Below are 24,386 nucleotides of genomic sequence, written 5' to 3' on the forward strand. Positions count from 1 at the left end.
AGAGATTTTCAGGTGAAATATATATTTTATATTTAAAATTACTTAAAAAAAGTGTACTTATGTAAAAGTCGTGAATAATTTTATAACCCGAAGGGTTCATTCAAAAATTACTCCATTATTTAGTAACATAAAACAACATTTGCCGGGTCACCTAGTTAGTTTTAAAAAAGTTTGTAAATATAGTCTTATTTATAAGATAATGACTTAAATTAACAAAAAGTTTACATTCAAAGCAGATGGAAATTAGTTGAAATAACATTGAAGTTTTACAATTAAATGGCTCAAGGGACATCGTTAATAAAAATAATTGTCGCTTGCGGCTTTAAATATGAATTCTAATAAATATTTAGAGTTTCCTCGTCTACGGTAATATTTAATATCGTGAAGTATTTTATTTTTATTCTGGATTTTTTTAATATACCGGTAGTGAAGACCTGTTTGAGGTATGGGGCAGATATTATACTTCGCATCTGTTTTATGAGCCAAATAATATTAGTCAAATAGTCAAATAATATGAGCCAAATAGTAGAGTGACAAAGGCTATATTTTTTTCTTTTATTCTAGACTCCGATTTCATCCGGGCAAGTTTATAATTTACAATTTTAACAGTAAGGTTTTCACGAAAAAATACCAGTGAAATCATGAAAAAAGGTCGCGTTGAAAATAGGTCCAGTTCGGTCCACCGGGACAGCTCATCCAATGTGTATGAATTTTTAAAACGAATAAAAATATGTGGAGTTAATTAAACAATGTGAACAAAAATGAAATAAAAACACATGAACTAAGTTTTAAATTGTTTTGTTTTATTTTTGATTGATTTATGGGATCTATTAGAATATAATATACGTTTTAATATTATAAAGCTGAAGAGTTATTTTGTTTGAACGCGCAAATCTCAAGTCCGATTCGAAAAATTATTTCGGTGTTGGATAGCCTATTTATCGAGGAAAGTTATAGGATATATTATATCATCACGCTAAGACCAACAGAAGCGGAGCCACGCAGGTGAAACCGCGGAGCGCAGCTAGTGAAATTATAAAGAAGTTTGACTTTTAATTATATTTAGAAGTAAACATCTTGTTGTTGAAAGATTATTTAATATAATTGCCTAAGTACAAGTAGTTATAAAAAAATGTTGTGTGGTTTTATGAAACCACGGTAAAAGTGAAACTGTTCGAACGGTTCCGAACACTGCTTTGTGTAGCGCATGTCGCGTTACTCGGCGTTACTCGGCAGCCGCGATACACGCGACATGCGCTACACAGACCAAAAAGTTTGAGACGATGTAGTAAAAGTTTCACTTTAAAATATTGGTTAAGAATAATTAACCCATGTCGATAGTATAAACTAATGAATAAAATTGATTTTATAGGCTTATGCAATGAATTTGAATTATTAATCCAGTCGCGAAGCACATAATAATTATGGGCTAAACGATTTATTAAACTAATTTATATGGCTTAATTTTTATAGACTCTTGAATAATTAAATCTAATTGTCGTAGTTAGAATAATTGAAAAAGCTAGGTTTGAAATTTAAAAGTACCTAGTTAAAATGCAAGCGTAGGTTTTCAATTTTTTTAACAGTCATCAAAAAAACTAAGAATCATAAAAATCTGTTCATCAGTTCAAGAAAAAGTGGTGGAATTCCTTTTACAAATAATTAAGATACCTACTATTATAAGAAATAAATACCTATTTTTACTTACTAGATTGTTAATCAGCAAAGGATCAAAACAAACATAATTTATTTAATTTTTTCATCCGCATATTCATATTTCATGCCTTTTACACAACCATGTGTATAGAGTTTTCTGTCCTTTGTAAATAATTGAAACTTTTTGTTATCAGGCGTAGAAGCTAAATCCCTTGCTAAAACCTTTCGATACAGTGGATGACATTTTGGACTTTAATTGAGAGATAAGGGGTTAAATATTCAGTAGGTGCTAGTAGTTCCCACAATGGATTATTTTTATCAAACTATCAATTAATAATTATACAGTTTATTAATTTTATTAATGACACATTTTCTTACATCTATTTTGTTCAAAATAATTTCATTTCTTACATGAAAATCAGATTGAGATGATGCATACATTAATTAGTTTATCCTAAATGACGAACAGCCACGGCAAACAATTCCAAACGCTTTCATATAACATACATTTTCACAAATTAAAACGATAAACGATTTTAAAATTAAAATTAAAATTTTAAACGATACCAAACACTGAACTACCAAACAACTAACTACCGTAACTACAGAACTCACTAAGTATCAAACACGATATCCTCAGGTCTGGAGAAGGTCGCCTGCCGCAGCACGTCAGCAGATGTCGACTTGATGCAGTGGTTGTGCAGGTCAGACGTGTTGGAGTGGTGCTGTTCCCGGCGTTGCATGTGCGCGCAGTACCGCCGGCCTATGTTGCCGCACATCGATCTGGGAAAGGAGTTTTATTAGCAAATAGCAACATAATTATTAAAAGGGACATTAACTTTACTTGGAATTTTATTGTTGGGTTACCTGGAAGAGATAGTTTGTATTTTATTTCATTTTATTTCTTTCATTTGGTTATTTGGTTATTTGGTTCAAATTTAAATGATTTTTGTCCGGGTTTTTGTTCATTAAATTCATTCTAAATACGCACGCACATTATTATTTTCAATTCCAACCATACCAATTCACAGCACACATACTACCTATCTCTAAATGATCAATCCTACCTGCAGCATGAATCCAAAGTCTTCCGAAAGGCAGCTCTGAAGTCCCTGTTAAAGTACGCATAGATGAGGGGATTCAGGGCCGAGTTGAAGTATCCCACCCAGAACACGGCCGCGACCACTGGAGGGGGGGAGGGGCACGCTTCCCCGCAGAGAGCTGTTATTATGTACCTGTACAAGAAAAAATAAGATGAAAGTAATGTTTTAGATATAGGTAACAACGTTAACATTTTGTTAAATTTTTCTTTCACAAAAGGTTGTACATAACGTTAAATTATTATAATTTTTTAACCTCAACTTCTCATTAATAAAGGTTGCGTGAAATTGGCAATTTTAAAGTTCGTTTCGAGATTAATATTTAAATTTATTATAATTTTTAAAAACGATCCATAGATCGGTTTTAAAAATTATGTTTCTACGATTTCAAACTGTATATTGTACTATATTATTTTTGTCGACCTGAAAGTTTAATTACGCCTGGAAAACCAGAGCAGGCGGCTGCAAATTAATATTACACTGCTGCTATTATTATTGATCTTCAAAAATGTATAATAAATATTATCTAAATACCCTTAAAATGACATTTATCACGATCAGACGATGACTAGACAGACTTACAAGAGATATTCAAGAGCTAGACTTTATAAAACCTCGATTTAAAGATACTGCAAATGTGTCAAGCGATGACCTTCATGCTTGACCTTATAGCACTCGATAGATGATCGTCACGAAATATCTCGACATAGATTTATAGATTAATCTAGTTTTCATATATTATTTCATTACTTCACTGTAAAAAACTAATTTATAAACGAAGGTTTCATCAAATTGCTATGTTTAAAAAATACGTATTGAAAGGTTAATAATGATATTTTCCTTCGCCGATTCGATGTTCTGAGTTCTGACGTTGATATGTAAGACATAACATAAAATGTCGGTATTTCGCACCAAACTCCCCTGAAACTGCTGAACCGATTTTAATAAAACATTTTATGTATCTTATGTGGATTAGATTTACAATTCGATCTCTGATTGATGAGATAAAATTTTGTGTAAGATATGAATATCTATATTTTTGTGTTTACCTCAATCAAATTCATTAATTTTCGCTACATAATATGATAAAAAAGCCGCATCTGCATGTCTGTTTCTTCGCATAGCAGAAGACTAAAGCTACTAAAGTATAAATAATCTAACACGACTAAGCCGTGGTTAATTTCAGTACCATATCAACTTACCACAAGAAAAACGGTAACCAGCATGCCAGGAACGCCGACATGATGATGCCCAGGGTCCTAGCCGCTTTCCTCTCTCGCTTCATCTTGTTGGCCATCGGCTGCATCTGGATACTCTGGCGTTCCCTCATCACCTCCCCCACGGATATCCCGTTAATCTGCAGGTGCTTATCCAGGAGCAGAGCTGCTACTTTACTCCTGGAAAATATTTTGGTGTTAAAACTGATTTTTTGAAGTGAAACTTCTTTATCGGGGTTGGAGAAAAAATTTAATGTAACATTTTTTCGTTACGCGTGACATTTTTCCGTTACGCGCCATCTTTTTCTTATCCCTACCACGCGTGATTCGACGTATTTCTGTAAAGTTGCATCTTGTCAATTATTTTTTTTAAATAAGGTCATAAAGAAGTTTCACTTCTTACGTGTGTACACTAATACACGCACAAATTTTTTTCTGTAACTTTTACAAGTGTTTATGAATATTCAGAATTCGTATGAATCTTATTATGCTCATTCGATGAGTATGGGAGAGACTTTTTTGTGAGATATGAATATTTGTCATTTAGAATTGTTATTTATAGATGTTATTACATTTTTATGTTTAGAATCTACCTTTTTAATATCATTTTCATTTGATTCTACAAAAATTTAATTCAACCTTGTCATACAATCTGGGTATCACATGTTACAATGAAACAAACATTTGAAAAATCTTTAACATAGCTGTAAATTGGGGTTTCGAAACATCTTGACTGATTTATAAATAAAAAAATTAGAAGTATTCGGTAGTTCTGAGAATATGTTATTTTTTTTAAAAGCCAATTGATAACGTTGCATTTAAAAAACGTTTGCTGAGTCAGTTAGTATCTAATAATACAAATATTCATAACTAGCTGCTCCGCGCGGTTTCACCCCCGTGGCTCCACCCCTGTTGGTCGTAGCGTGATGATATATAGCCTATAACCTTCCTCGATAAATGGGTTATCTAACACCGAAAGAATTTTTCAAATCGGACCAGTAGTTCCCGAGATTAGCGCGTTCAAACAAACAAACAAACAAACAAACTCTTCAGCTTTATAATATTAGTATAGATACTAATCTTGGCTTGATAAACTAACATAAAAACGTAAGTAAGCATAGAAATTGTGTGTAATTATGAGATATTGAAATTTTAATATACCTTCTTCGAGTATACACGCGTAAATCGTTTCATAAGAAATATGTAGGTATATCTATTGTATATAAGGAAGTTCCTTTTCCTTTTTCCTCGTTCTTACAAACGTTATAACATATTTATATTGATTTTATATCGCTTTATTATGTACTCAAATACCTTGGAAATGATTCAGGTTTGTTTGGAAAACCGTAGAGAAAAAATAAGAGCTATTCATTTATAAATTTATAAAAAAGTTATTCATTTTCTGAGTTCTGGTAGATCTATTGTTCTTAAATAAAATTTATACATTCTATCCTATCCTGTCCTATCCTTCCTATCGTATCCTATCCTATCCTAGATCCTATCCTATAATAATATTATAAATGCGAAAGTTTGTGAGGATGGATGTATGTGTATGTGTATGTATGTTTGTTACTCTTTCACGCAAATACTATTGAACCGATTACAATGAAATTTATCACACATATAGAGGGTAACAAAAACCGGGAAATCCCATGGTAACGGGAACTGTGCGGGTTTTTCGTTGAAAACGCAGGCGAAGCCGCGGGCGGAAAGCTAGTTCTCATAATAAATTTAAGAGAATATGAAGGCAAAAATATTGCCTATTCAATTGAAATATCGTTATTAAGTTTTAAAGAACCTTCGTGTAAACAAATTAGACAATTCGCGTGTTATAAAAATTTGATAGATTTATAAGTAAATCCTTTCACAAAATGACCGTAAATACCCAATTAAGTGCGAATTATTTACGTATGGTTAAGTTTATAAATCTGCCAATAAAGAACCCTTGTAAGAAGTCTAGACATGTTAGTAGTGTGAGTATAGATTTAATCTTCTTATATATAAAAATGAATCGCAAAATGTGTTGGTAAGCGCATAACTCGAGAACGGCTGAACCGATTTCGATAATTCTTTTTTTATTATATTCCTTGAAGTACGAGGATGGTTCTTATGTAGAGAAAACGTAAATATGTACCACGGGCGAAGCCGGGGCGGACCGCTAGTTATTTATAAAAATACCATCTTGCATGATGTTTAACATAACATTAAAGCGCGTTACTCACGGTGAAGATGCTATAATATTTTATCTTAAGATACTGTTATATTTTCTATTACAGTATCTTAAGGTATCCGGTATCAGCGTTCTGACCATCATTTTTCTTTTTGTCATTGCGTACTAAGACCCCTGTAGAACCGCCATCCTGTTACAAATGACCCGAAATTTTGTGGGTCAATTATAGCATTAAAATGCTTTATAAATTAGACATTTTCAAAAATTCGTGTCTTACGACTGCCTCGTGATCGAAATGTTTCTCAAAAAATCTCATTCTTTTAAAAAACATACTTAAATGTTTTGCAACGTGACTGCTCGAAACCTATTCAGTATTCAATGCACTCCACTTCATTCACACGTGTGATTTTGTATCTTTTCCTTTTGTATGAATAGGTTTATATAGTTTAAAAAAACGTGTTTATTTATACTCTATGTGAATTTTATTATTACTCTTTAAAAATTCATATATTATCTATGTATAGTAAAAGATGATGCAAGATGATGATGATACTTTTAGTTTGGTAGCATTAAAGTATTAGAGTAAGCCCAGGCCCTGGGATCTTACTCTAATACTTTAATGCTACCAAACTAAAAGTCAAAACAAAATTTACCTAACACACGTGTAAACTAAATCATCAATTTACATAAACATTCCAAACAACTGCTTTAACAGTAAATACTAAATATATACAAGACTCTCAAAAGACTTAACATTAAGACGTTAACTCAAAAGTTCGAATCCTGTAGTTACGTGAATCGAAAACATGGAAATTGGGAGGAAAATCTGAATGTGAATAGTCAATCGGGTCGTATTGAATTAAATTGATGCGACAACCTTGTTCCAATATACAGAGTGTCCCACCGTTGGTATTCTAAGCTCAATGGAGGTTATAGTTTTGCATACGCTGAGTACGTAAAAATACTAATAAAATTCCAGATGCACTATTTCAAATAGATGAATTCTGAAAACTCTTTGTGTACTCTTCTAACAAGCAAAGCTAGAGAAGAAAACATGAATTTTATGGAAAAATTAAAAAAAAAATTTTGGCGTAATTTTGCTGTTTAAGCATTTTTTACGTGATCAGTGTATGCAAGTCTCGAAGTCCCTTCGCGCTTAGCATACCGATAGTGGGACACCCTGTAGATACCTTGTTCCAGAATGGATACCTTTTGTTTGTTCGTAATTGAGCATGCTTTCTTGGAAATGCATGCATCTCACCGATTTAGTTGTAAATTGTACTGTTCGATATAAAACGGGAATTTTATAGTAGCTTTTCACACGCAGCTTTACCCGCGTATTCAAAATAAACGTTCCCGTTCCTTTGTGTTAATATAAGTTACCCTCTATATGTGTGTCAAATTTCAAGAAAATCGATTCAGTAGTTTTCGCGTGAAGGAGTAACAAAAAAACATACAAAATTTCGCATTTATAATATGAGTAGAATTTATGTACGATTAATTGAAATACTTGATCCACAATTATTTTCGATTTGAGAGCGTTTCTTAACAAAGGCTAGTTCATAATAAATCTTTAGTACTGTTATAGTGACGGTAGTTAATTTGGGTAGTTGGAAATTGGTAAAAATGTTTTATACGTTGTAATATATTTTCTGCAGACATACTAATTCAGCTTTACAAATGTTTTCAATGGTTTCTAAATAGTAAAAGCTTCTGCTTCCGAAGTAAGCCGTAGTAATTAGTGTCTTTGATGAAGTACCTAGTGTGTATGTGTGTGTACTTTGTTCGAACGATACAGTCACAGGTAAGAAAATCTAATTGAAAATTTATTTATGTATTGGATAGTATATCAATAAATCTCTACTATACATACTAATATTATAAATACGAAAGTAACTCTGTCTGTCAGTCTGTCTGCCTCTTCTTCCCGCCTAAAGCACTGAACCGATTTGGATAAATTTTGGCATAAAGATAGCGTGACATCTGAAAAAAGGCATAAGATAGATAGGTTAGACTACGCAGGCGAAGCCGAGGGCGGAAATCTTGTGAGCTATACGTATATAACATCACGTTATTACTTATAGGATTTTTATTTTTTTGCTATGTACTGCACCTAATATTAGAGCTAAGCTACAATTGAGTAAAACTATATTTGTAAGTATACAGCAATTTACAGAAACAGCTAGGTTACTAACTAACCTACATTAATTCATCCATATTTTACAATATCAGATTTCAAGCCTCGTTATAAAACTCGAATCGAGCATTTAAAACAAAACTGCTAGAAGTCACGAGAACTATTTCCACGAACAGAAGCGACATTTTCCCGGTAAAGCTGAAAGCGGGGTACTTAATTCACTTATGCCCCAGCCACACGACTCGACGAGTGGTATGGGAAGTGACGAGGGAAGTAGGCAGGGACGTAGTGTGGCCACGTTACTCGTCATGCCACTCGTCGTGCTCATCGTCCTGCTCACTGCTGTCGGCTTTTGCGCGCGAGTCAAAGGACCGGCAATACGAGTGCGAATTAGGGATGGGCGTCATGGAATCAAGTGAATCAACGGACTAGTTAAATTAACCGTCTATATGTACACTCAACGATTCGACTAGTCCATCGCTCACCAATGCACTAGTTGAATTCAACGGCTAAACAGTCTTATTGATAAGAATAAATTCTTTTCTTTGAAGTTTTTTAAAAAAAATATTTTTGGTTTACAAGACCAATGTTTTGAATTTAAACTATAAAAACAAACGATAATAAGTTTTTTAGTAATACTTTTTTTAGGGAGTATAATTTTTGTAAGAAAGCATAAATATTTATTAATTGTTTTATTGAGATTAGAATTTATTGTTTTAAGAATTTATTTAATAATAGTTATTTATTTTACACATGGACTAGTCGAAGATTTTAACTAGTTGAATGACTAGTTGATGAACGACATTTAACTATCTAGTCTCGTTGATGAAAAATACGTCGACGACCCATCCCTAGTGAAGAGCGTCGCGATTAATCGCGCGAGTAAAGCAGTGTGTGGCCAGACGGCAATATCGAGGCGAGCGGCAGCGCGATGAGCAGGACGAGGAGCAGCACGAGTAGCAGGACGAGTAGCATAGTGTGGCTGGGGTATTAAATGCATGTTTCACTTTGATCCAAGATTCGCTGGTACTTGTTAACGTCCTGTTTAATGTTTGTAATTGAATGTAACTAACTATGTATTGAGGTCATTTTATTTGTGTTAATTACAAATAAAGTACATAAAACAAGTGATTTAAAGAAGGAAGTCAAGCGGACAATTTTTCTAGGCTCTTCTTTGGGAACTCTGAATTATGTTGTTATTTGACAATTAAAAGCAATTCTAAATTAATTTTTGTTGAATAAATAAATGCTTTTGGGTTTTATATTTGAGTTCACACTAATAAAATTTTAACGCGGCCTCCAAATGCTATTTCCAAGCAACATACTAAGTTATTCTTCATATTTTATCAACCTAAAAGAAAAAGTTTAGATACGTAATACCTCGAATATTAAATTGAAATATCAATTTTAAATTATACGTCTAACTTTTATGAATATTTAAACTAATAAACCATTGTACAGCAAAATGAAATATGAATAAAGTTTGGACACGATGTAATTTGTTATATTATGTATGACAGTAAGCTTTAATAAGTCCAAAAAGAAAAATTAATATTATTAGAGAGCCTATAACTTCTGAAAAATGGATGAAAAAAACATAAAAATCGTACTTCAAACCTTTCACTCAGTTATAGATTATTATTTATAAATAATAATTATATAAATTCAACCATAATTAATATTAAAATGCTTAAGAAATCAGACTAGATGTGATCTTGAAAAAAATACAATTATTCTATCGTACTACAATCTAAGATTGAATCGAATTCAATTTTTCAATAAGATAAATGTGTAACGGGATTGATAGATTAGACTTCGAAAATGTCTTCTCTCTAGTAATATTCGTCGCCTTTTTTATTTAATTTGATCTTACAGTCATGTTGGGTATCAACTTTCATCCCTGTAATTGACCGTCGGTTTTTATTAGTCTCCAAAGGTCAGGTTTAGGACCTTTTAGTCTAGAAGGATCGAATATAATGATACATTTATTTGGAACATTAAGAAATGTTAAATGCTGATGATATACATATAGATGATACACTATTTAGTTAAATATTGTATTAAAAACCTAAATTTAGACGCCACAAGGTTTTATTTATCTTGGCGCGAATAACGCACGAATTTTTAAACAGTCGTTAAGTTTTCTCAATTATTCTTTCCTCGTTATAACAAACACGAACCTGCAAAAATATTGGCAAAATCGGTCCAGCAGTTCATGCCTGATGGTGTGAGCAAGGAAAATAGGAATTAATTTGATAAAATAATATATTTAAATGTATTACTAACCTGTACAACATCCTCTCTTGCCTATCCGCCTCCACATATATCCTATAGTACATGAACAGCATGATTACTCCGGGGATCCAGAAGCTGACACTGCTCGATATCACAGCGTATATCCTGTTCACGGTAAAGCTGCACACCTTCGGGTGTTTTTTCCTAAAGTCCAAATGCTCCACTGTTGTGTACCAGCCCATGAATATTGGCAGAAATGAAACTAAAGCTGGACTACACCAGACTACGGCCAACATCACTCCCAATCGGGCAGTCGTCATAATCAATGGATAGTCTAGTGGCTGAACAATCGCGTAATATCTATCCACGCTAATACAGCACAAGTGTAGGATGGACGCTGAAGAAAAATACACGTCTAACGAGTTCCACACGTCGCACATGAAGTATCCAAAGAGCCACTCCCCGTTCGTAATTTCGACGCTAAAGTTGAAGCACATGGCCCAGATCGCAACAAGCATATCAGCCAGAGCCAAAGAGACGACGAAGTAATTTGTGATCACTCGTAGTTTCCTGTGTCTCATCACTGAAACTATGACCAGGAGGTTACCGAATATCGCTGCTGTTATGATAAAGAGCATGATGATACATTTCAAGACGGCGAGGAAGACGAAGAACGCCTCGTCTTCAAACTGGTTGCTGTATATAATGTCGTTGGTTGTCTCGTTTATCTCCAGGGAGTGGTTCACGTAGCTGTCCGTGAGATACATCGAAGTGGATAGCTCTCTGAAGTCCAACGTGAAATTCTGGTTGTTCAGCACGATGTCGACGTCCAATCTCATGGTTTCACATTTTGTCACGGGTTTAAGTTATATTGAGCTCTTTTGTTCGCGAGAAGGGTTCGGTCGAACATTGATTTTGCTCCAAACGACGGCCCATTGTAACCCTCTTGTTACCTGCGAAAGAAAACTTTATTTAGAGATTTCTTTTGTACGTGCTTACTTACACGGGACTCGTGTTTTTTACACACGAAGTGTTCACCGTTTAGCGAATGTTTTTTCAAGCTCAATTGGCGAGTTATAAGATCTTATTTACTGGCGTTTAGTGAGGTGTTTTCTTTCAATAACAATGTTTTAACTGAAATTGTAAGGGCAGTAATCTTGACACTATAAATAAAAGAGTTTGAGAATACGTTTTATTTAGAATTAGATGCGTATGGCTAGATGATTATTATTTAAGCAGGATTAAATTATTTTGAAACTTCTTCAAATAATACGCATACTTAATACTCAAAGAATGTACTTGTTTGTTTTAAAACTCCAAATATTTGTTGAAAAAGAAACGCCAAGTAAATGAAAAGTTTGGATCGTAAAAAGTTTGAAAACCTCGGATCCTTAAGTGCTAACATCTGTGTCTGAGTTTTATTAATCATTATTATTTATTACGACCCATTTTAATAGCATGTTATCTACCCCTGCCCTTAAAGTACATTCTTATATTATAAGTAGTTCATAAAAGTTATGCAAAAATATGTCTAGATATTATAATAAATTCAATAGATTGTAGATATAAAACACAGAAACCAAAATTTTATTTATTTCTTAATACTCGCATGTGCCTTCTCGCATATTGAGTAATCAAATAACAACAACATTTTAAATACATGCGTAGAAAGAAATTTAATTTATAAATGATAAATATGATTTATCCATTACAGAAAAAATATTACACCACAAAATAAAAATACTACACCGTTATCGCTTCATTTCTTTAGATCACATTGCAATTCAATAAATATACAAAACTGAATAAAAATATATGATTAAAATTATTCATTCATTCGTAAAACCTCGAAATAAAACCCAACTCGCTGACAAGATATTCAAAACACTTGAAAGTTTTGTTCAGAAACTTCATAACGATGTGGAAAGAACTTCAAGAGGAAAATATTATTTCAATGATATTTCTAAAAAAATTGTTGATAAAGAGTCTAGGGTTCGATTTCCATGTGAAACGGGTTTCTTTTCATAATTTGATTTTTATTCCTCATGGAATATGGCGACGATTTTGAAGTTTCACTTCTGACATGTATGCTCGGTACACACGCAATTTTTTTTTCATTTTAAGTTACTTGTTTTTATTACTCGTCAACATGCATAATATATGTAAAAAAATATTTCTTGAGCGAGCGAGCATAATATATTGCAATACGACCAGAACTAATTTAACTATTTTATTGTCACTGTGAAATAATAATATGTATCTACTGTTACTAATGGATGTTATCTATTACCCTTGCAAACATACACATATTATTATATTCTCTTTACAATATGAGAGTACACGTGTAAGAAGATATTATTTACCCTTACTTCTGTTTCCTTTGCTCTTTATCAAATAACTTGAAAATAAAACAGAACACTGATTAATCAAGATTTTATATTTATAGATTTAATGAGTGTATTATTTAATCTTTTAATAGATTTTAATGAAGCAAGGGCGAAACAACATTGTATCAATTTGACATTAATTTCACCTACACAAAATACGTTGTTATAAATTTAGCTACAAAAATAAGAACCCACTCTATTTATAAATACATACATTCAACAAAATACTATCTAAAATGACAAAGCATTCTGTGCGTTCATGATAATATAATAAACTCAAAAAGTAGGTACTGATCCGATTTTGAATTTGTTTCTATCACCATCTCATATCTGGATTATTCTTCTTTGGCATAGAACTATTTACATATATTTTTGAAAATTTTAGGCTAGGTTTTCACCTACAGCTTGGGTGTTACATTTTTACTCTATTTACGTGTAAATAGATTAATCTAAGATTTGTGTTATCTTATAAAGTGTTGTTATTTGTTACCTATTCATAACTAGACATTTGAAAATTTAAGCATGATTTTTTTTTCAAAAATTTTGGTAGAGATTTGCTAGAGCTCAAATATGAAGATAACCTTTAACAATATAATCTGGAATACGAGTAAAGCCAAAGAAAATACTAATGTATCAAACTATTCGTTTAACAATAATAAATAATTTAATTAGCGCCTAATGTGCGACCCATCTCTGTCAGAATTAAAATGGTAGTGAGTCTCTAGAGAGCTAACGTGGTGGTTATATCAGGCTATTGCCCTGAGGTACGCCTTAACCGACATTAAAAAAGGAGGGGTGATAAATGGTAGTAACATTTTTTGTAGGTGGATGGATGGATGTATAAATTAATGTATGAATATATTTTTTACTTTTTCACGTAAAAACAACTGGTCTGTTGACAAACCTCCTTTTTAATAAAGTAAGATTACAAAAAAAAACAACTGGACTGATTTTAATGAAACTTTACAGTTTTATAGAATAAGTAGTACAGTTTTATAAAATGGCATAGAGTTCACTTAACAAAGTTTTTACATAGAATTTACACTATTATCTCTTTAATTTTTTCAATTTAATTTTAGATTCAATATCATAAACATTAACGGAGCTAGGTCAAGTACAATATTTTACATTTTCAGCGAAAAACATTATAATAAAAATCGTTTAACATCATTCTCAAGATATTTCGACAACGCCGTATTTTTCGGGTTATAATATGTAAATTTCGTAAATTTGCATTTTATACGGCAGAATGCATTTTTTAATATTTCATCTTTTCCTTAAATAACGGCTTCAAGCTTGTTAGAATATTTTAAAACTGATATAAGTACTAGTTTAAGTACAACCAAATAGGTAGGTACTGATAGTATTTCTTTAAAAAAATTAAAATGTTTTTTTTACTAATCCAAAAACCTTCAGACGTTGCGATCAACAAACACTTGAAAACAAACTTTAAAGCTACCTTAAAATTTTAATAAACGTATAGAAATATAATTAAATTTTGATATCACGTAATACATTAATTAATTATGAAAATACACAAAGCACTCCAAAAATAACTTTTCAATGGCGGTTTCACAAAATGTTTGAGGGGAAGCAAATTTGCACAATGTTTTGATTTCATCGACCCTATCGAAGTTGACGATAATATAATGTTAATTTTAGTGTTTTCCAAGTTTACGGGATGACGAGGTTTTAAGCACGGTATATAATATTAAATAATTCATGTATGTTGTATGTTGAATAATTGAATATATTATCTAAATATAAGGAAAACTGACTGATAGAATGACTACATATTAGATAATATATTATGTCGTTTAAAAACACACTGTAGAGCGGCCGTGCACGGACTGCTGCAGAGCAGTCAACGACCGACCGCTCGAGCAGTCCGTGTACGTTGATCAGCCGTTAACTGCTCGAGCTGTCTGTGTACGGCCGCCTTAACTCGTGAAATTATTGTATTGTCACCGATCCTTTGATAAGTGTTAAAAGTTTGCGTCGAAATTGAGTCTAAAGGAGACGAAATCATACAAACATACAGGTGAAGTTAATATAAAAGTGTTGAAATTAGTAATGCATGATTCACATTTACCATTTTGGAAAATTCAACATCTGAAAGTGAAAAAGGATGGCCAAGTTAGTGTATTTTTCTTTCATATATATATTATATATACATAATTCTTCACTTATTCTTTTTAAGTAATATTTAATTGAACACGAGAAGAATAATTAAAATTTAGGCGAACGAAATCAGTCTTAAAGCTAGTACACAATTTAATATAAAGTTATTTGATTGACATAAAATTAACGAACCAAACTCCGTGGCTATGTACATAATGAGAATATTATATATCTATCACGGTTAATATGGATCTCAAACAATGAAGAGGTCGCAGTCAAATGTAAGTAATTACTCGATCAATATAACTTCAGGTGAACTGGGATACCACACGTTTGGATAATTTAGGATAAACGAATTAAATATAACGCTCTAAAGTACCATATTTTAACACTAGCTACGCTTCGCGGTTTCACCCGCATGGCTCCACTCCTGTTGATCTTAGCGTATTGATATAAATAGCCTATGGCCTTCCTCGATAAATGAGTTCACGTTGAGTGAACAGGTACCTTCTAGGGAAGCGCGTTCCATCTTAGACCACATCTCAGCTTAACATCAGGCGAGATTGTGGTCAAGCGCTTCCCTATCGACAATAAAAAAGAGGTGTTAGATAACACCGAAAGAAATTTGCAAATCGGACCAGTAGTTCCAGAGATTGGCGCGGTTAAACAAACAAACAAACAAACTCTTCAGCTTTATAATATGTATTAGTGTAGATAAGCACATGTTCCTAAATGGTTAGTGTTAAATATGATTTTATTCACATATATCGAATTTTGCTTGATTGAGGGATAAACTCTTGCACTTGCACCAGATTTAAGTGATGGTTTTATTGAGAATCAAGTAATTAGTAAGTTCACACAGTGTTTTAGTTTTAGTTTTTTTGTATATAAGATTAGAATTAGCCTGTGAATAGAATGAAATCAATCAATCAACAGACAAAAAGGTCAACATGCTATATTTAGACTTAGACGTGTAATTATTCCCACGTGGGAACTAGCAGTTTGATAAAACAAAGTACTAGAACTATAATGTTAATGGTTTGGCAGTTGATATTAAATCATTGAAAGGGATAATAGCTATTTATTCACTTGTACTAAATGCATAAAATAACAGAACATGACGAAATGTTGCTCTTTAAATTGGAAAAAATGTGTGCGTGTACTAGTGTACACACGTAAGAAGTGAAACTTCTTTATGACCTTATTTTTCAAAAAATAATTTACTATATGCAACTTTACAGAAATACGTTGAATCACGCGTGGTAGGGATAAGAATATGATGGCGCGTAACGGAAAAATGTCACGCGTAACGAAAAAATGTAAATTTTTTCCAACCCTGATAAAGAAGTTTCACTTCAAAAATTAAAATTTTTATTACATACCTACTTACATATTATCATAAACACTACAACTATAAAATATAACAATCAAACACACCTAACAAAATATTATGTAAGATTTTATTAGAATTCTTTAAAAATAAGAAATCACGGTCACTGTAGCACCCTCGTTCCAATTTGAACATCTGTGGTACGGATTACTCCCAAACTTCGGCTGACGGTTAAGCGTATATTTGTGTATAAACCAGATGGGTTAAACAACTAGCTGCCCGCGGAATCGTCTGTAAGTTAAGGGTAAATGTAAGATGATTTTGAGATTTTTTTTTTTCAATAAAAATCTACTCGATTCATTTGATATTTTAGAAATACCATTCATATGCTTTATAAATGAGAATTTTAAAGAATAGGAGGTCAAGCGTCGCGGTCGCCCCGGCAAGACGTGGGTTCGAATCCGGCCTCGTGATCGATTTTTTTCCATTTTTCAATTTAAAAATTCTGTTAGTCAGCTAAATTTTTTCGAGTATCATAGTCTGTTTTTTATTATTTATTACTACTACTACCCGCTCCTGTGGTCATACCGTGATGATATTATATAGCCTATAGCCTTGCTCAATATCTAACACCGAAAGAATTTTTCAAATCGGACCAGTAGTTCCTGAGATTAGCTCGTTTAAACAAACAAACTCTTCAGCTTTATAATATTAGTATAGATAAGTTCTATAATTACCAGCGGCTAGTATAATACAAGTAGAGCGATTTATAGTTTTCCTTTCTCCACTGAGCTATATTTATGAGCACTGTAAAATGTAAATATATTTATGTTATAGGTACGTAAAGCTCCCTCATGTTTTTGAATCAACCTGTTGATGAGTTGCCTTCAATATTGTGTAAACGGCTATGAACAATAACGTATATTATTATATTATCTGTGTCTATACTAATATTATAAAGCTGAAGAGTATGTTTGTTTCCTTGAACACTCAAATCTCAGGAAGCACGGATCTGATTTGAAAAATTATTACACTGTTAGATAGTCCATTTATCGAGGAAGGCTATAGGTTATATATCGCCACTCTAAGACCAATTATATCTTTGGTACACTCTGTAACCTAAATGCCTTGATGGATTTTACTTTCAGTATTTTTTTATTAATTGTTTCTATAACATGGCGAATATCAAATGCGTTCTTTAATTATGTATCCTATTAAAGATAAAAAAAGTTGCTTTATAGTCTATAATAAACCAGAAAAAGTAACAAATTACGACATTAAAAAGCTTTTCGCGAGATCTCCAAGTACCACTTCAATTAATAAGAAATACTTGTATTTATCAACGTCACTTGACTTAATGTACCTACGCGTTATTTTCAAAGGTTATTTCTGAAATAGAACATCCTTAGTGCAATGGTTAATTCTTACAAATACAAACGCTAAGATTCGAGACTGGTTTAAGGTTCTAAAACGCAATAAATTTGTAATTTTGATAACCTATCTGTAGACTAAATACTACTCAATGACTATTTACGCCCTTTGAGAGTAACATTTCAAAGTCGCGTCATGGCAATACCGTCACGTCTTGGAGTAAGGCGACGGTTTTGGTATCTAAGTTTTACTTCTGACACGTGTGATCGGCATACACGTTCTTTTTATACTTGTAAAAGGTTACACGAAAAAAGTTTCCCAAGTTTGAATATCAATCGTGGTCTGTTTCTGCGTATTCACGAATGGAATATCCAAATATTATTGTGAAATATTAAAAACTTTTCCCCATATCATCTTCTAATGGAAGCATATCAGACACCACATTACGGTAATCAAAACAAAGTCAGGAATACATTTTGAAAGTTGCGAGTATAAATCATTGTGGAGCGAAATAATATTACCTGAAGAAATGCGAAAGTAAATGGGTTCTCCATCACGGCACATCACAACTTGTGAGATTATTTGATTTGTTAAAGTGGAAAGGTCAGACGATATTTATATTTGAGGCGTTACGGTGAGACCGTAGGTAATTTATGGTGTGTATTACAGAACATAATAATGCTCTACATTGTATTTTCTTGTTTAATTATAATGAAATCTATACTAATATTATAAAGCTGAAGAGTTTGTTTGTTTGTTTGAACGCGCTAATCTCGGACCAGTAGGGTCCGATTTGAAAAATTCTTTCAGCGTTAGATAGCTCATTTATCGAGGAAGGCTATAGGCCTATATCATCACCGTACGACCAACAGGAGTGGAGCCAAGGGGGTAAAACCGCGCGGAGCAGCTGTACAAGATAAACATACTCTTACAATGGACTTTCAGAAAATTCTTTATGTACACCATATAGGACAATTTAAAACACATAATATTTTATTTAACAATGTACCTACAGAGCATTCTGTAAATCTTTTTAATTTGAGCTTTCTAAAATTTTAATTATCTAGATTGAATTAGATAAGAAACTAGACATTCATTAAAACAGTACAGTAAACATAATCAAAGCATAAATACTTGTTGATCGTTCACTCTAAAGTAATATATTGATTTTCCTGAAATTTCGGTAGATTATATGGAGAATAACATGTACGTGGCCTTGTTTAATAGATTTTACATGTGTTGTGGCTTACATAATATGATATGTGTACGACGTACATGGTGCGTACAATTTTGTGAAATAAATAGAGGTTGACGATTTTTATGTGATGTGAAGTTGAACTATTATACGTTGTAGGTATTGTTTTTGTTAATATCGTGGCTACTATATTGATAACCTAGTATATAACATTACCTATGTTGATTACAAACTAGAATGTAAGTTTAATAAGTAATTTTATGTTTAAATCTCTAATTATATTCTATAGAGCGTCCATTGTCCTTGCTTAGTGTCTGTTAAGGGAAAAAGTTTGTTACTATGTTCATGTGCTTTGTCCAATAATTTATTATGGTAAATCAAATAATTTAGTATGGATACTTTTGGTACATTTTATACGTTCATCGATTACTATCCCGACCTCCTTCCAGGTTGACCCGGAATAAATACAAGAAGCTTTCCATTGAAAATAATTTTAGCGGAGACGGAACAAGCTTGTGTTTAAACAAATTAATGAGGATCAAAACTAGATAATGATTTCCAACTTCCACAAGGACATTTTGTCTCGAACAACACAAAATGTCACACCAATGAGATAAAAACGAGTTCCGAAGTTATAACGAAGCAGATAAGGCTGTTTACGTTTAAGAAAATAACTTTGGGACGGGAATTATTTACTCCCAGAATACGACAAAGGCCTGAATTATTGCGAACCATTTATTTGTTTGATATAACTTTCGTGCCTTTGTCCATAGAGGTAAATGATTAACGAAAATATCAAATTATGATCTTTTTTCATGTTAGGTAACGTATGATTACATACCTACATGGTGTCATGGAAAAATCAAGGAAAAATTGTACCGAGTTCGTATTCTAGAGCTTTCACATAATAATATTATAATTACTTTCATAAAAAATATACTTAGGTAAGTATTTTCGTAGAAAATTTGTCGTATGTCTCAACGAAATACAAACTGTAAGACTCGCTGTGCTTCATGGTTTTACCCGCGTGGCTCCACTCCTGTTGGTCTTAGCGTGATCATATATAGCTTATAGTTTTCCTCGATAAAAAAGAAATGGGCTATCTAACACTGAAAGAATTTTTGAAATCGGACCAGTAGTTCTTGAGATTAGCGCGTTCAAACAAACAAACTATTCAGCTTTATAATATTAGTATAGATTAAAACCCGTTTGGTTCCAATAAATTCATAATATTTCCACCGTTTCTACTATTTATTTTTATTCAAGGTATTCCTTTGAACAACAATAGCAAATCGCTGCTATTAAAAATTCTCTTAACTACAACTTTAATTATCTTCAAGCAAAATTATTTTCTCAGTCAACAAGAAGGTGAATTTTAAAAAGAAAAAGAACCATAATCGCTCGTCTCAAAGTAGAAAATCGTTTAAAAATGCATTTCCCAACCATCTTAGTATAAAAAGTATCCTTGCCACTGTGTTATAAAAGATTCAGCAGTTTGTAAAAACTGAAATTTTATTATTTATTTTATAGATAAATAAGACTTGAACACGAAATAATGACTTCTTTCTACATTTACATAATGTGTTTCTTTAGAGATGTGCAATTTCAGTATTCCTTGTTTTCTTTCTTCTCTTGAGTCATTTTAAACATTATATTTATTTTTTTCATGAAGATACGAAACATGTGCTGATGGTTAGGGAGCCAGGTGCAAATTTGGTTAACTATTTCCTCTCAAGAGATAATTCGTCAGACGCATGAGAGTATAGTATTATAAAGCCTCGTGAACGTCAGCTGGCGCTCGGTTGGGGGGTGAGCCTCCCACGCACATAGGAAAAAAAATACATTCATTCATTCATTTCCTCTCAGCTAAAAATTTGTCAAATTGTAGCTAACCCAATATCTCAACGAAAAAAAATAGTCAGCTGGTTACAACATGGTGTATTATACGTCAGCTGGTGTCTCGAACATGAAAGTTAAATTTAAAGAAAAATTTATTTTCCGTTATTTCCTCTCAAACAAAAATTTACCTGATGATAGCTTATATGTAACTGTGGATAAATATATATGTCAGCTGGCTGTATCTTGGTGGAAAAACCGTCAGCTGATACGGGAGGCTACAACCGCTCTTCCCCCCAACCGAGCTCCAGCTGACGTTCACGAGGCTTCATAATACTATACTTTGATGCATAATTTACTAATTACCGCTTGAGAGGAACTTGGTCATAAAATCTGCTGCTGGCTCCCGGACCATGATAATTGATATTAAAATAATCTAAACTCAAAACTTGCAAAAGCAAAGATTGACTGTCTGACAAAGTGATCTATCGACGCACAGCCCAAACCACTGGACGGATCGGGCTGAAATTTGGAATGTAGATGTTAGACGTAGGCATCCGCTAAGTGATCAGTTCTACCCCCATGGGGATAAAATCAGGGGTGAAGGTTTTTACCATGAAAATTTGTCTTTTCCACGCGAGCCAAGCTGCGGGATACAGCTAGTATACTTTATAATCCGAAAGAAATAACGCAGTAGACATAAGCAAAAACAGATATTAAAAAACTCATTGAAGAGATACCTTCAAATAGAAAGCAAAGAAAACATTTTAACCAAATGCATAAACAACAAAATCACTATAAACTGACTAAATTGAATTGCCTTTAAAACGGGAAGAGTCTTATCCACCAGGAGACATCTTAAAGCTGACATCATTTCTCTTAGAATAAATACGGGCAGTTAACAGTCCATTATATGAAGACTAATGGTTAGTACTTTAAAGTTACTGTGATCTGTGACAATTATTGTTGGAGACAGACTTTTCAAGTTTTAAACGCGATTTATAAGAATTAAATGTTACGGAAAATGTCGGAAAACAGACGTTTTAAAGTATTCCGTAGTTGATGATAATTCATGTTTTACATTTAAAAGTCTAGCATTGCTAATTGTTTGTATTTTGCTAAACAATAACGGTAATACTGTTTCTAATAAAATTAAGTTATTTATCATTATAATATTATGTTGTTTTGTAAACTTTAGTTATGTGTCGTAGCTTAATAATAAAAAAGGCAATACATTTTCCATACCTTCATCAGTACCTAAGTATTCTAGAATATACCTACATTAAAACAGACCTATACTTAGAATTAGACAAAGATAAAAATATGTCGCTATTTTCACAGAAAATTCGATGATGAATAGTTTGCCTGATTGCGATACAAGCGGTGGTCGATCGTTAAAATGAAAAGTTAAAATTTTAATTACAGCGCTATCCTAGTACATAATATTATGTAATACAATATTATGTTTTTAACTGCACAAACGCTCTACTTTAACTGTATGGATTTATTAATTAAGAATTATTTAACAATATATTAATTCAAACTGTATTAAATGTTATATTATAGCACAGATTTATGTATAAATAAATTTAATAATCGTCAAAGGCATTTATCAAAAATAATACATTTTAATGATGGCTTTTCCGTATTTATTACTAATGAACATCAAATATGTACATCCCACATATAATTATATCAAAAGCAACAGAAATACGTTATTTGATAGTTTATGAATGTATAATTATTAAGTGCTTGACACATTTCAATCGGAATTAACATTAAATATATGGTAATAGGTAAACCTACTAAATACTAATGTATGGATGGTAAATGGATTTGAAGTGTGAAGATGTCTGTTTCTATTTCGTGGTATATTAGTAAATTGAATTGATTGGAGATAATAATATGTATTATATAAATGCTTGGAATGGTGGTTATTGTAAATTTAATCTTATTTGTGATTATATCTTAAGATACTGATTGGTTGCAATTAATAAAATCAAATGCAGTCATCACATATTATCAGTATTCATTGAGAGAATCCGTGTGGATTGATTGATTGATTGATTGATTGATTGATTGATTGATTGATTGATTGATTGATTGATTGATTGATTGATTGATTGTTGATTTATTGATTGATTGATTGATTGATTGATTGATTGATTATAGTGTTATATAGTGTTATAGGAGCGGGAAATACCACAGATTAAGATATAGGTATTTTTTTCGTAAGTACACAGTATTTTGTTTATGTCCTTCTTTAACCTTTAGTTCTAAAATCATTCACCGACATTAAAACATATCATCACTACATAGTATGAAACAAATTCGCTTTCTCTGTCCCTATCTATGCTTAAATCTTTAAAACAACGCAACGGATTTTTATGCGTTATTTTTTAATAGATAGAGTGTTTCAAGAGGAAGGTTTTAGTATATAATGAATTATGTTTTAGATAAAGCGGGCGAAGCCGCAGGCGGAAAGCTAGTTTCATAATAATTGTTTAAAAAGAAGAAGAGAGTATTATTTACCAAGCGTGAAAAATTCACGCTTGGTAAATAATACTCTCTTGACGCCTCTTTCTACTAATCCTTTATTTATAATTTAATTGCATTGTTACAATTCAAATACAATATCTCTAAAATAAATCTAGTTGTATATTTGAGTTTCACCCACAAACAATAGTATCCTTTTAAGAAGTAGAGAAGTAGCTCTTTTGTATAATACTCGTCTATGTACAAAGCCGTATTTCGACACCCACATACATCTTGACACACAAATAAATGATTGTCGTGGTATAGAGTCACCTTTGAATGAATTACCCTTCTTAGCGAGTTATAAATGGATTGTTTTTGAGCTCGGAAATTGAATGTTTGGTTTTAATATAAGGATCTGGCTTATTGTATAAGATTGCGAAAGAAATCATAAGACATAATCTGTATTTTTGTGTGTTATGCGGCCAAGTAGCTACTTACATGTTTTTTATTTTTTTTTATTTAGACATAGTTTCTTAATGAAATATTCGACGTTCCTTTTAATTCAGGAATTTTTTAATCAGATGCTTTCTCATATTATAAAACTACCTACTTATAATTATAATTAATGCATACATTCGTAGAGTACACAATAATTATTTTCAATATCGCTGTTTAATGAAAAATGAAACAAAATCTGCAGTCTAATATCATATTATATTTATTTTATTCAATATACCTACTCAACTGATAATATTTTTTCAACTATTAAAACAGTTATAAATAGGTGCAGTAATTACGAAGGTCCAAACAACAACAATAAAACCACACTCTATTAAATTTGCAATATTTATTGTAACATTTTAATATATAAATAACTTTAATTCTGCCGAAAATAAAGCCTTCACAAACAACGCACCTGACTGCACTCACCCGCCACTTCAAGGGTTAACTAGGTCGATTATAAATATCTACCTTCATATAGATTGCTGAAAATATTAGACGTCTTTATTTTAGAAGAGATTATTTAAACATTATGCCTGAGAAAATAGATTCACGAGTATTTAAGCATGTTATTACTTATCACTACATAAGTATTATGTTATAACAAAGTCACTGTAGCTGTCTGTGCGTCTCTATGTATGCTTAAATGTTT

The 24,386-nt window shown here is 32.1% G+C and overlaps 1 protein-coding gene across 1 annotated transcript in view; it reads right to left on the minus strand.

Moving 5' to 3' along the window:
- Positions 1 to 2,270: 2,270 nt before the first annotated feature.
- LOC149898080 (octopamine receptor beta-1R-like) overlaps positions 2,271 to 24,386 on the minus strand; it is a 52,989-nt gene continuing 30,873 nt past the window's right edge. The window contains exons 2-5 of the mRNA XM_090115376.1: positions 10,567 to 11,468; positions 3,959 to 4,153; positions 2,724 to 2,891; positions 2,271 to 2,439 (exon numbers count right to left, since the gene is read on the minus strand). Coding sequence (XP_089971502.1) covers positions 2,271 to 2,439; positions 2,724 to 2,891; positions 3,959 to 4,153; positions 10,567 to 11,354 — 1,320 coding nt within the window. The 5' untranslated portion in view covers positions 11,355 to 11,468. The remainder of the gene's footprint in view (positions 2,440 to 2,723; positions 2,892 to 3,958; positions 4,154 to 10,566; positions 11,469 to 24,386) is intronic.

The sequence above is a fragment of the Colias eurytheme genome, chromosome 23 (genome assembly GCF_061535395.1).
Source record: "Colias eurytheme isolate Ceu_HAF_F1 chromosome 23, ilColEury1 Martin Lab GWU primary, whole genome shotgun sequence".
NCBI classification, from domain to species: domain Eukaryota; kingdom Metazoa; phylum Arthropoda; class Insecta; order Lepidoptera; family Pieridae; genus Colias; species Colias eurytheme.